Raw genomic sequence first — 15301 nt, forward strand, 5'->3', positions numbered from 1 at the left:
TCTAACAGTCTAAATAAATGTGAATGTTCTAAAATCTTTTTCCACTTGTGCTATTTTTACTGGTAAATAGCATAGCTTCATATTCAATTTTCATATTGAAGTACAACAATGTGATCATATAAATATCAGTACTTAAAATTCTTTTTTTAAAGATAGCAAAGTCTAAAAAAGATTAATAGTTTGGATTTTAGCCTATGATTTTTTTGTCCTCATGAACTATTCATATTAATTGGTTTTAATCACTTTAATATGGGACATTTGTAAACAGTATACCTTAGAAGAACTTCTTTTTCCAAATATCTGGCAATATACTGCTAGTCCAACAGTTAATCTTCAAAGTCATCTTTTCCTTTTCTTTCAGCAATTAGGTGTTTGGGGCAAGCCTATTATCCATGCAGCTGGCCAGGAAAGTGAACTTAGGTTCTGACTTGGAATCAAACCTTTATCTGGATCCTCTTTGGATATACTCAGAAAATAACTGCAAGCAACTCTCAGTTAAGCATTTTTTAAAAATAAGAAACTTAGATTTCTGGCTAGGAAACACTGACAATTTATTTCACCACATCTCTAAATGGTTTAAGCTATTGAGCAATACTGCAAAATGCAGGAAGACAAAACCAAAACTATAAGATAAGCCAACTGGCACATTAAGAATATATTTAAACCACAATGTGATTTATTTTATCAAAACCTTTCTAATTTACAAATAGCTGGGAACAAGTTTTAATTAACAAAGCTGGAAAAAAGAAAAAGGAGAGAGAAAGGGAGAATGATAGCCTTTGAGAGGAAGGCAGAGAAGGACTCAAATGTGAATGAAAAGAAAAACTTGTATAAGCCAACTGGCACATTAAGAATATATTTAAACCACAATGTGATTTATTTTATCAAAACCTTTCTAATTTACAAATAGCTGGGAACAAGTTTTAATTAACAAAGCTGGAAAAAAGAAAAAGGAGAGAGAAAGGGAGAATGATAGCCTTTGAGAGGAAGGCAGAGAAGGACTCAAATGTGAATGAAAAGAAAAACTTGGAAAAAACAAACTTTTATCAGAGTTTTTCCAAGCATCAATCCCTATTTAAATGCAACTGAATGCAAGTTATCTTTGAGTACTTGTGCACACATTTTATAGTTTTCCCGTCTTGTTCCTCATTCTCAGGCTCTCAGCTATTAATTCCTGCTGCTATGACTGTGCCTTGTCATTAACAGTTGCTCCAGCCACTATAAGGGAACTCTTGAAAGCTAGGAAACAGAAAGAAAAAAACTAAAAATTTTAGTACCAGGTACATATTAATAGCCAACAGATTCTGAGGCTATTGAATAGAGGATATGACTCTTGCCCATGAACTCCGTGACACTGATCTTGAGGACTCAGACATCTTTTGCTCTTTCTGCACGTATTTGGCTATGTTCTAGATATCTGAGGTTAGCATATATATATACTCTCTAAATAGCTGATGTATCTATATTTTTTAAGTACCTTAAAGTATGATACATTTCCCTCATAATTGCTTTATATAGTAAGTACTACCAAATGCAAAGATGCATTTCCTCACAACCCACATCCAAATTCAATAATTAATTAGCTCACTAATTTATAGAAAAATAACTTTTGTTTTGATTAATTTTGTTAAAAGAAATTAGTTTTTAGAGTTCATTTTCAAAACGTAGTAATATAAGCCAACAAATGTTACCTTCTCAAGAAAGATTTTTCTAGTTTCAAGTTCACAGAAAAATCATAAAAATGAAAACATTAGGTGGACACAAATTGATTATAAAGCCACCTTTCTAACACTAATGCAGTTTGTCCATGAAGACCAAGAAAAATAACATCAAATTAAAATATTTTAGCTTGATAAGATTACTAGTCTATATTTTGCTAATTATATAGTTTAATTCCCACTCTTTTCTCACCATTTTAATATATTCTACACCCTTATTGTATATAAAATATAACAGATTTGATCAATTGGTAATCATTGGAAAACAACTCTATGTACAATAAAAACTAGAAACTAGAATTCAAAATCTCTTAAACACCAGGACCTAGGTTAAAACATTAACAGTCTTTTTGTTCTAATGTTCATATTTTCATACCAAACATTCCCCTAAATAAGGAACCTACATTTTCATATTTTAATAAAACATTCAATTTCTTAAGATAAAAGGTGGAACATTAATAAGAACTTTAGTATCAAGATCTCACTAAGTTGCAGTGCTCATCTGCATCAAGTGATGATGTTTCCCAATCAGCTCAGAGAAAGGAAGTCAAAACTAGACTTTATATTCCTTTTAGACTTTATGTTTTTTAGACTAAATCCAAAGTTAAAAGGGAAAATACCATTTTTTTAAAATCAAAACTTTCCTTTTTAAGTGGCTGAGTTTAGATTTTTTGGTTGATTTTTTTTTGTACCTTTGAAAATTCTTCAGCCTCCTTTATATCTAATGACCGTGTTGCAAATTCTAGCAGTTCTTCAGAGTTCTCCAGGGCATTATTACATTGACTAAGCTGACTCTAGAAAAAAAATCATTAAAATAAAATTTTTGATTGCCATCAGAATCTTAAATATGTAGTATTGTTATAATGAACTTACAATTTTAATAGCAATAACTGAACAAAATATTGTAGAGAGTTACTGAAGCAAGATAATCACTAGTCATATTTTTAACAAATTTTCGTGATCTTAATACATTGTACCTAGTATCATGAGCAAAAATAGACAAATGAGACTGTACCAAACTTAAAAACTTCTCCACATTAAAGGAAACAATCAATAGAGTGAAAGGCAACCCGTGGAATAAGAGAAAATAAATGTGAGTCATATACCTGACAAGAGATAAATATCCAGAATATATAAAGAACTCCTACAATTCAACAAAAAACCCCCACAAATAACCAGATTTAAAAAATGTGCAAAAGATCTGAATAGATATTTCTTGAAAAAAATATATATAAATGGAAAAGATGCTCAACATCACTAATCACTAGAGAAATGCAAATCAAAACTACAAAGAGATATCACCTCACATCCATTTGGATGGCCACTACCAAAAAAATAGAAAGTACATGTACTGGGTAAAGGTGGTCAAAAGATACAAACTTCAAGTTATAAAATAAGTTCTGGAGATATAATGTACAGCATGGTGACTACAGTTAATAATAGTGTGTTATATATTTGAAAATTGCTAAAAGAGTAGCTCTTAAAAGTTCTTAACATAAGAAAAAAATTTGTAACTATATGTGGTGATGGATATCAACTTAGATTTATTGTGGTGATTATTAAGTAATATATAAATATCAAATCATTATGTTGTACATTTTAAAATAACATTATATGTCAATTATATCTCAAAATAACAATATAAGTAGAAAGTAGAAAGTGTTGGCAAGGATGTGGAGAAATTAAAACCCTTCTGCACTGTTAGTGGGAATGTAATATTATAGCAGCATGGAAAACAGTATGGAAGTTCCTAAAAAACTAAAAATAGAATTACCCTATGAACCAGCAATTCCACTTCTGGGTATATATCCTAAAGAACTGAAAACAAAATCTCTAAGAAATATTTGCACATCCATGTTCACTACAGCATTATTCACAATAGGCAATACGTAGAAGGAACCCCAAATATCCATAGACAGACGAATGAATAAAGAAAAGTGTGATATACATACATTGAAATATTATTCAGTCATAAAAAAGAAGGAAATCCTAGCACATGCTAAAGATGGACAAATCTTGAGGACATTATGCTGAGTGAAATAAGCTGGTCACAAAAGGGACAAATGCTTTACAGTTCCACTTATAGGAGGTATCTAGGGTACTCAAGATAATGAAAACAGAAAATACAATAGTGGTTGCCAGGCAGTGGAAGGAGGGGCAAATGGGAAGTTGTTCCAAGGGTATAGAGTTTCGGTTTGCAACATGAAAAAGTTCTAGAGATCTGTTACACAACTATGTAAATATAGTTAACACTACTGAACTGAACATTTTAAAATGGTTAAGAGGATAAATCACACATTGGTTTTTATTATGAATTTTTAAAAATTAGATATTAATGACCAAAAAAAGGTAAGAATCATTCTTCTACAAGATAAAAGCACAGTTATACACAGGAATTCACTAATTTTTGCTTTCAATAAATGAAGCATTAGATTAAAATTATTCATATTTAAATAGTTTTATGATCTCACCTGTAACTCTTGTGATTTACGAGCTTGTTCCTGCTTGATACTATTAATCATACTTTCTTTCACTTCATCCAATATAGAGTATAAACTATCAAATTCTTCATCTAGCTCTGAAAGTATGTTAGAAGAATTTTCCTATTTAATAAGCAAAACAAAATTATTTTACTGAAGAGCTGTCAGACATTAAAAACTAAGATATATTTATCAAAAGAGACAATAGATGCATATTATAAGATCATATGTATTTTTAAAGCATGTGTCAAATATTAGAATTCTGTTATTTTTATGAGAGTTTCAGCCTAACATCATAAAAATAACAGAATTCTAATATTTGACACAACGCTTTAAAAACACAAAAAAATCGAAGAAGCTGGCTGTTAATGCTGATAGTATGTATTTCAGCAGTACTATGAGTTAAGCAGCCTTTTATGGAATAGCCCATACTCTCTTCACCTTTTATAATGCTGTTTCCATAGGACAATGTGAAAGGTTGTTTTAAGGTGGACAACTTATCCAGACCTTCAGGCTCAAAGCCAGACTCTAAGTCAGTAGTTCTCAACCTTTACTGTGCATCATAATCATTAGTGAAGCATTTTAATAAAACATTTCAGAGATTTTTATTCTATAACTCTTGGAATACAGGGGTGGGGCTGATTTTGTGTAAATTTTTTAATCTTTCAGGCTGTCTAAAATACTGTATTTATAAAAGATATACAGAACTTAAAGACTAAGCAATTCCTTACTAGATTCTAAAAGATTATCAACCATTGGATTTTAATGCTAGAAGAACCTCAAAAATCATCTATGACTAGAATTTGTAGTCAAACTGCTAAATTTTATGAAATAAACGACACATAAGTGATTTGCCCAAAGCTATGCCACTAGTTGCTAGTGGCAGAATTAATAAAGCATTTCAAGTCCATTGACTTCTCACTGCCTCATTAAGCAATATGCTATTATTTCAACAAGAAATAATTTAAAATATCTCTGAAATCCCTAGATAAGCCATATGTATACAGTACTTGCAAAAATTGAGACAGAAGACATTATCTTAAGGCATTTTTCAACTTAAATGAATCATTCAATTAAGAGAAGCAAATTGGCACTCAGAGAATAAATACAATCTATTGTAATATCATAATCCAAACTTTTGCTTCTGTTAATAAAAACCAGACATCATCACACCAGAGTCTTACCAAAAGTGGTGTTAATCATTTTACTAGTTTATTTACAATGATAAAAACAAACTGTGGAAGAAAAAATATGCAGTCTAGAAGGCAAAAGACTTAAATCCCACATCAATCACTCAATAATAATACAACCTTGGACAAGCCACGTAAATTCCTGGACCTCAGTTTACTCATCTAAAAGGAATAGGACTACTCTTTTCCCCTCAATAACCAACTGACACATTCTTATAGTGTCTTGCTTACTTACTCCCTTGTGTGCACCCATCTTCAGTGACCAGTCTAGTTTAATTACCCCTCTATTTTTTTTCTGGATTCCAAGGTATAGTTCTATTAATCTGGCAATCAGAAAAATATTTTGGGTTAGTTCTATCTTTTGGTCTCTTTGTCCAGATGTTAAATGTAATGATTCTCTCACCCATAGATCAAGAGTTTTAGAACTTTCAGTTTTGCTTACTATAAAAAAGTGGATTTGTGAATTCACCAAATTTTCCATTAAAATAGTTTGGGGAAGACTGCTAAAGTGGTGAAGTCAACTGACTTCAATGACAGTAAACTCAGTAAGTGAAATACAATGACTATAAGGCCTAACAGGCCAAGGACCAGACAATTACCTAGGTTAAAACAAACAAAAACCATAGAAAAGGATTCACTGTCTACAAAAATAAGTCCTTTAAATTAGTTAAGACACATTCATGGAAGGCATCACCAGCTTATTTGATTATTTACAGTACAGATTATCTCCCCAAATCTGGGACCATTTCCTTAAGTATTCCTCTCCCTCTTCATTGGGCACTTTACCTTTTACTTTTATGTTTTACATTCATCTGGTTTTATGAGGAGACCTTTTTCTATCTACATTTTCCTTCCATTATTTACTGTAAAAGAATGTTTAACTTCTCAGTACTTTTGAAAGATACAATTGCTCTTAGTTAGAAACAGAAAAGACACAAATAAAATGGAAAATGAACACTACAATATTCCTAGAACTATAATTCCAGAGTTTTCTTTTTCCCTTACTACGTGATCATTCCATGGAGAATGCAAGAATAGCAAAGAAAATATTTTTATCTGATGATTAAAAACCCTGCTCTCATCTCCACTAGTTTATAATCTAGAGTTGATAGGGTGTTTTTATACTTCTGATTTGATCCAACAATCATTCATTACAACATATTGACACAAACTTTTAAAAGAAATTCATACCTGAACTCCTTTTAGTGTTTGATTTAGTGTATCAATAAAGTTCTGAATTTCATCATTTTTATTTGCCAGAGTTGAAATGATCCTTTGTAAAGCTTCCTAGAATAAAAAAAGAAACATCATGATGTTTTAATAAAAGAGAATTATAACCTTCATTAACAACAATTCTCTAAATAAACCCTTTATGTAAGAGTATATCTATATATATACTCTTACATATATAAAAGCCTAAGTGACTGTTCGACTGGTAGCTATGATTCACACAGACCACCAGGGGGCAGACCCTCAATGCACAGGCATGGAAACTGATGAATCTCAGAGGGAAAGGGGGTGGAGGGAGGGCAGGAAGAGATTAACCAAAGATCTTATATGCATACTAGAAGCCCGGAGCTTTTGTACACCCTGCACCAGTGGGGTCCCTCAGCCTGGCCTGCATCCTCTCGCAATCTGGGACCCCTTGGGGGATGTCGGAGAGCTGGTTTCATCCCAATCCCTGCAGGCCAGGTCGAGGGACCCCACCTGTGCATGAATCCGTGAACCTGGCCTCTAGTTATATAATAAATAGGTGCAATCTAAAGCTTCTTGTTCAAAATTTTCAAAAACCTAAAGTTAAAAAGATGGGATATGAACGTGTACTGTTCTAAAATATCTTATTCCTAATAAACAAGTTAATCACCATCATACCTTTCACAATGAAGATGATCACTATTAATTGTTTTATTTTAGGTTATATGGCTGTGGCAAAGAAATAGAACCAAACCTTAAACACTGCAAAAACAAATGGAAATTTCTAATACAATATCAGGATACTAGGAATAAAAACAGAGACACTGAAATTTGACATTGTTTATTTATAAAAATATAAACATATTTTAGAAATATGAAAGGTAATACATGTGCAACTTAAGTTACAAAATTCATTGTAATATTTACAGATACTACAGAAGCATAATATGGTAAGTAATTTTAGTAGCAAATACCTCAGACTTTTTGATAATGCTTCCTATTTAAAAAAACACTTGGTTATTTAATTTTCTCATACACTCTAGTTCAGTACTATCCAATAAAATGTTCTGCAATGATGGAAATGTCCTCTATATGTGATGTCCAATATGAAAGTCACTAGCCACATGAAACTAGTGCACTTTTGAAATGTAGATAGAGCAACTGAGAACCTAAACTTATTTTTTAACTTCAATTTCACTTTTTTTTATAGCATGTGGAACAAGTACTGTTATATTGGACAGCACAAGTATAGCTGTTTAATAACTCTCCATGGGTAGTAACAGCAAGACCCAAACAAAGTATTCCTATTCTCAATAAAAATCAAATGCAAGTATTTATACTTTATAATTTTCCCACACACACAAGCCTTGTATCTGTATACACCTACAAGTGTAAATATTTTAATAATTTTGTGTGATAAAGATTCTCCTCAAAATATAAGCAAATATTGATAAAAGGCTATAAAATAATCTGATAAAGGGATAATACTTTATGTAAATGCTCATAAAGCATTATGGTAATGAAAAATTAAAAAGAATTACTACAGTTCTCATTTAATTCTCTCAACAATCCCTGTAGATAAGTAAGCCTTATCATCATCCCCTGGGCTGCCTAGGGTTTTGTGCTGTATTTCACTTACCTATACTATTTCTTCCCATCCTCACCACTGGTGGTATTTTAATACATTAATAGCACAAATGAAAGAAGACCCATATCAAGAGTTAGCTGTTTATCCTGTTGGTGTAACTCCCAGAAACAGGTGTACCAAGATTTGAATACAAAGATGACCAGCAGAATGAAGCTGAACTTGGGGGAGGAGTGGGCACAACTGGAGAGACATAGAAAAGGAAGGCAGAGGACTTAAGAATCTTCCTAGTAGCCCTGACTGGGTGGTGCAGTGTCGCCCTGTACACCAAAAGGTTGCGGATTTGATTCCCAGTCAGGGCACATACCTAGGTTGCAGGTTCAATCCCGATCGAGGCATGAACGGGAGTCTCTCTCTCTCTCTCTCTAATCAATAAAAAACATATCCTCAGGTAAAGATTAAAAAGAAGAAGAAAAAACAAGTTCCAAACAAGTATTTATAGAATGAGCCCATTATGATTCATATCTGACTTATTATCAAAACCTGATGGTGAAAGAAGGCAAAGAAAACTTTCATCTGCTCCATGGGATCCTATCAATCTGAAAGGATGCCTACAAGGGTCTCAGATTTCATCTCAGATCTCAAGTCTCCTATTACCTTCCAAACATTGATGGACAAAGTGATAAACATAGATGGATAAAGGCAATATACATTACACAAAGCTTGTCTAGATAATTTAATTGTATTTTGCAAGATGTCAGGTGGCCATACCTAAAAATTCTAGGTGATATACATCTGAAGATATGCTTTGACAAATACCAATTCTGCTGGATCATAGTAATATAAGACAAATATCTCCAGAGAAGTGTGCACAGGCAATCTCAGACACAATCCTTTGGTCACACACCCCAATAACCAGGAAAAGATTTCTGATTCCAATTCCACATAGTAGTTCAGACAGTTGAAATACACAAATCTGGAACCACTGCAAATATTACTAATTACTAATTGATCTAACACTTAAGAGGGTCAAACTATTATTATAGGCATTTCAGTTAGTATACATTAAGCACTTTATGTGCCAAGCACTGTGCTAAGGTTTGAACAAGGAATGTCTTTTTTAATCCTCACAACAGATTTTTGAAAAATAGTATGTTAGTCTTTGAATTTTATGGTTGAAGAAAGGGAAGGTTAAACAAGTTAAGAAATGTTCTTAGATCACACAGCTACAATTCAAATACAGGAAGCTGCCTCCAAAGCCTGTACAGGTGTACCGGTTAATAATACGGATTTTTTTCAATAGATGGAGTTACACATATGTTGATATACATGCGATTTGATATGTATGCTATTTTGTTGTATTGACAACAAGCTTCAAAACTTCATATGTCAAATTTGCTGAAGGTGTTAACATCATAGATATTTTTACACTTAAAAATGTCGAATTTCGTGCCAAAAAAAGAGCATTTGCGGGAAGTTTTAATTCATTACTTTATTTTGAAGAAAAGTGCTGCTGAATACTTCGGGAAGCTTATGGTGAACATGCTCCATCTCAAGATACTTGTGAACGCAATGGAAACCCAAAAAGTCTCAGTAAAATGTTGCTTCAAAGGCACGAAAGAAAGTCTTTTTTGCATCGAATTGTGACTGGCGATGAAAAGTGGATTTATTTTGAGAATCCCAAATGCACAAAATCATGGGTTGGTCCAGGTCAACCATCAACATCGACTGCAAGGCCAAATCGCTTCAGAAAGAAGACAATGCTCTGCGATTGGTGGGATCAGGAAGGTTTGGTGTATTATGAGTTTCTAAAACCAGGTGAAACTGTTAATACTGATTGCTACCAACAACAAATAATCAATTTGAACCATGCTTTGATCGTGAAATGACCAGAATGTGCCAGAAGACACAGCAAAGTAATTTTGCTTCATGATGACACACCATCACACACTTCAAAAACTGTTAAAGACACATTAAAAGATCTTGCCTGGGAAGTATTAACCCACCCACCATATTCACCAGACCTTGCTCCTTCAGATTACCACTTGTTCCAATCGATGGCACACACACTTTATGAGCAGCACTTCAAAACATACGAAGAAGTGGAAAATTGGGTCTCTGAATGGTTTGCCTCAAAACAAGAAAAGTTCTATTGGTACGGTATCCACAAATTACCTGAAAGATGGGGAAATGTGTAGCTAGTGGTGGACATTACTTTGAATAAAGCACTTTTGATGTTTCTCTTGAACTTACCGTTTTGATTACAAAATCTGCATTATTAACCGATACACCTAGTACTTTTACACTATCCTAGACTGCTTACACTGGTACTGTACAAAAAATCATACAGTTCCTACAACCAAAGCAAATGAATCGATGAAATCAACATATAGAATTCCTGGAAAATATACCCATGTTACCAGGAACGATGCCACTTGCATCACCCTACACCAGCAATTTTCAGCCTTTTCTATCTCAAGGCACACATAAACTAATCTGCAGCACACCAAAAAAAATCTGACCAAAAAAAGTATAATTTTTATCCATTCACATCAGATGGCTATTGTTGTATTGACTGTCTGGGTTTTTTGTTTTGTTTTGTTTTTTTGTTTTGTTTGTTTTGACAATCTAAGGAAAAAGAGGTCAATGCCACTGACTAAATAGTCAGGTGTTGCATGTTTTAAAAATTCTTATGGCACCCAGTGTGCCTGCCGCAGCACACCAATTGAAAATCACTGCTTTATACCACAGACCTCTCCTTTGAATTAGGTAACAAGAGTTGAAATCCAGAGAGCTCTATCCAGATGGTAAGCTAGACAACCAGAATCTTACCAGTTGACCATACCTATGGCAACACAAACAAGAGTACTGTGCTCAGATGTGATGCAAGGAGCTGAAAAATGAGAAGTATATATTGTTGAGGAATACAGGAATCTGAGCATCATAAATAGCTAGCTAGCAGAAAGCCATGCCCTCTGTAACGGTGAAACAAGCTGGAACACTATCTGTATACAGATGCAACTAAGGTGATCCACAGGAAAAAAATCTAATTCTCATTCAATCTGGCAGGAACGCTCTTTCCACCCTTGGCCCACTTGTAAGCTATCAGGGCAGAACAGGAGGAACTCTCCCATCTAGAATTTAAGAAAATACAGTGTGTCAGAGGCTGAAGAAGCCTCATCCATGTACAGTGACCTGTGAACTGGCTAGCCATCCAGTCAGGTTTAGGAAACTGATATTCGGCCAAGGAAATCAGAGGTCCCCACCATCTAATTAAGGGCGGTGGAGTGGCAATGGAAGTAGGGGTACTCTGAAGGGCAACTTGGCAATACACATAAAAAGTTTTTTTAAAGTATATACACACTGATTCTCCAATTCTATTTCTTTTTTAAAAAATATATATTTTATTGATTTTTTTTAGAGAGGAAGGGAGAGGGATAGAGAGTTAGAAACATCGACGAGAGAGAAACATCGATCAGCTGCCTCCTGCACGCCCCCTACTGGGGATGTGCCCTAAACCAAGGTACATGTCCTTGACAGGAATCGAACCTGGGACTCTTCAGTCTGCAGGCCAACGCTCTATCCACTGAGCCAAATCAGTCAGGACTCCAATTCTATTTCTCCTAATTTATTAAGTAAATTCTATTTCTACTAACTTAAGTAAATAAGAGTTTAATCAGAGACTTGGCTACAAGGATGTTCATATCAATGTGATTTATAACATTAAAAGGTTGGGACGAAGATATATGTACAACAAAAGAGTCCTGATTAAAATTCAAGTAACACATCCATACAAATGAAATGTGCTGTATTATTTAAGTGCTTTAAAATTATATTAATATGGTAAAAGAGTCATAACATATTAAGTGAAAGGCAAATTATAAAACAATATAATGAACATAGTTTTTTAAGTTTCTACATGCATAAAAAAGACTGCAATGTAATACATACAAATGTTAAAGAGGTTATCTCTGGGTGGCAGGATTATGGGTGACTCTTATTTTTATTTATCTATATTTTCCTACAATAAACTTGTATTACTTATATTTATAATGTAACAAAATACACAGCTTGGCTGTGCTAATGCTTTATTATAAATTTGTTAAAAATATAATTAGCTATCAATCAACAAGTATCAATAACTGAGATCAGATGCTATCAGAACCTTGTGCCTGGGAAAAAGTGCCAACTGAGGGTATAAAACATATAAAAATAAAGATGGAGACAAAATCCACCAACTTCAAAATATTGTACACCCTAGGTTAGTGATGGCAAACCTATGACACGCGTGTCAGAGGTGACAGGCGAACTCATTTTTTTGGTTGATTTTTCTTTGTTAAATGGCATTTAAATAAATAAAATAAATATTAAAAATATACATCTTTGTTTTACTATGGTTGCAAATATCAAAAAATTTCTATATGTGACACGGCACCAGAGTTAAGTTAGGGTTTTTCAAAATGCTGACACACCGAGCTCAAAAGGTTCGCCATCACTGCCCTAGGTTGAACACTAAGGGAAACATTCAATGTTTTTGCTGCATGAGTAATTCTTTGTATATTCAGCTAGGCATTGCAAAGAAGCATTATGTTAAAAAAATTTTAAAGGTCTGCCTCACTATATTTCTAATTTCTTAAACTGTCAAGTTCAATAAGAAATGAAAACATCTGTATTTAAATGTAGTGATCATGAGTATGTCAGTATGGTCCTGTGAGGAGGGTACCTCATGCCTCCTATATCATCCCAGATTACTTTGATCCATTCCACGGGAATGCTTGCAGTTGTGATTAGCTGGGGTGTATAAAAACTCACTTATTCCTGTTCACAGGTCTACTTTAAAAAGCAAGACCCTCCCTGAAAAAAGAAAAAGAACTGTCCAGTCTTATACAATCAAGCCTCACCTGACTGTCACTAACCCTTTCCAAGTAGTAGAAAGTAAATAATGCACAAGAAAAAGTGGAGAAAAGCAAACAATTGACAATGTCTGCTTTTGGTGACATCCTTCCTCAGGTATCCCTCCCCCTTCCTCTCTACCTTTATTATTCCTACAGCATCTACCGTTTCCCAGAAATAGCAACCTCTACGAATGTGAATGAACTCCTGTACAAAATTTAACAAACTATCAGATTCTACCTGTCGCCATTCTTAAGAGGTGCACGTCTTATTTGTATCAATGGTTTCTTTGAATATACACATTTCATCAGGTAAAGAAACCTTTGGGATTTTATCTTAAAACCACTTACAGACATAATCAAAGGTTTGAGTATCAAACAAAGCCACCTATCCATAACACATCCTGTTCACAAAAGTGTCCCAGAAACTCAATATAAACAAAATCCCTCTGTTTATTTCTAGGAGATAATACTGTGGTTTTCCGTATCCAACAGTATGCCTTACATACCCAAGGCAATTATGCTTTCTTCCTCTACTCAAACAGAGCATCTGTTGCTAACACAACACTGAAGTCCAAGTTATTTTCACGGACAAAAGAGCAGCTGGTCAAGCTAATCCATTTGCTGACTTGCCACCATCAAGCTTCTGTAAGACTGTCCAGTTAACTTAATCTCTATTGTCAGATTGCATGAATCAGAACTTCCAATCCTCTTTCAATTAGGATTTAACAACTCTTCTTTGGCACTACCATTTGAAACCATTTATTACAGATATTAAAACAGAAAACATACTTTAAAACTTAAGGATAAAGGTAACAAATGGCTGGACTGAATTAGAAAAGTCCTATATAATAAAAGGCTAATATGCAAATTGACTGAACAGCAGAACAACCAGTCACTATGATGTGCAATGACCACCAGGGGGCAGACGCTCAACGCAGGAGCTGCTCCCTGGTGGTCAATGTGCTCCCACAGGGGTAGCGCTGTCAGCCAGAAGCCGGGCTCACGGCTGGCGAGCACAGTGGCAGTGGCGGGAGCCTCTCCCACCTCCGCTGCAGCGCTAAGGATGTCCGCCTGACGGCTTAGGCCTGCTCCCCTCAGCCGTCAGTCAGACATCCCCCAAGGGCTCCTGGACTGCGAGAGGGCACAGGCCGGGCTGAGGGACCCCCTTCCAGTGTACAAATTTTGTGCACCAGGCCTCTAGTAGTTACATAAATTATCAACAAAAGGAGAAAGTGATTTTAAAGGTGAGATCATGAAATTTATAACAATACTAACAGAGAGTTCTCATGGGTGCTAGGCATGAAATGATTTTTGAAAATTAACAGGATACTCACAATAGCCCTTTGAGATAAGAACAATTATTATCTCTATTTTATAGATGAGGAAACAGAGACTCACAGCAAATTACCCATGCTCATTCAGCTCATAAATACCACCTGGCTCCAAAGCCATCCTCTTAATAATTTAAAGCCCAAATCCCAAAGCCTTACAAAAGGTATATATTCAAACCATCCTCACTCTTTGTCACTTGCAATACCTAACCCAGGGGTCCTCAAACTACGGCCCGTGGGCCACATGCGGCCCACCGAAAACATTTATCCGGCCCGCCGGGTTTTTTTGCCGCCGCTGTGTGCATAGGAATTTGTTCATAGTTTTTCTTTTAAACTATAATCCATCCCTCCAACGGTCTGAGGGACAGTGAACTGGCCCCCTGTTTAAAAAGTTTGAGGACCCCTGACCTAACCATTTCCCTTACACTGCCACTATTTCATTGTAACATTTTATAAAAGGAAAGAAAAATCACACGAGGGATGTATTACTTACTGTCTTATTTAAAGAGAAATAACTATTCAGTTTACTTCATTATTAATTGAAGTACAACGTGGGACAAAAGTAGGTTTACGGTTGTTTGTATGGAAAATAATACAATAATTAATATATAATAATACAAGAATAAGCCCTAAGGTTTGGTTCAGTGGATAGAGCATCGGCCTGCAGACTCAAGGGTCCCAGGTTCGATTCCGGTCAAGGGCATGTACCTTGGTTGCGGGCACATACCCAGTGGGGAGTGTGCAGGAGGCAGCTGATCGATGTTTCTCTCTTATCAATGTTTCTGACTCTCTATCCCTCTCCCTTCCTCTCTGTAAAAAATCAATAAAATATAGCCCTAACCAGTTTGGCTCAGTGGATAGAGCATCGGCCTGCGGACTGAAAGGTCCCAGTTTCGATTCCAGTCAAG

The 15301-nt window shown here is 34.8% G+C and overlaps 1 protein-coding gene across 1 annotated transcript in view; it reads right to left on the reverse strand.

Moving 5' to 3' along the window:
* The window catches only part of FSD1L (fibronectin type III and SPRY domain containing 1-like), a 48210-nt gene extending 33696 nt beyond the window's left edge, over nucleotides 1–14514 (reverse strand). Inside the window, exons 1-5 of the mRNA XM_005859827.2 lie at nucleotides 14471–14514; nucleotides 10588–10663; nucleotides 6580–6675; nucleotides 4190–4321; nucleotides 2411–2512 (exon numbers count right to left, since the gene is read on the reverse strand). Coding sequence (XP_005859889.1) covers nucleotides 2411–2512; nucleotides 4190–4321; nucleotides 6580–6675; nucleotides 10588–10663; nucleotides 14471–14514 — 450 coding nt within the window. The remainder of the gene's footprint in view (nucleotides 1–2410; nucleotides 2513–4189; nucleotides 4322–6579; nucleotides 6676–10587; nucleotides 10664–14470) is intronic.
* Between the last annotated feature and the right edge of the window lie 787 nt (nucleotides 14515–15301).

The sequence above is a fragment of the Myotis brandtii genome, unplaced genomic scaffold (assembly GCF_000412655.1).
Source record: "Myotis brandtii unplaced genomic scaffold, ASM41265v1 scaffold13, whole genome shotgun sequence".
Lineage (NCBI taxonomy): Eukaryota > Metazoa > Chordata > Mammalia > Chiroptera > Vespertilionidae > Myotis > Myotis brandtii.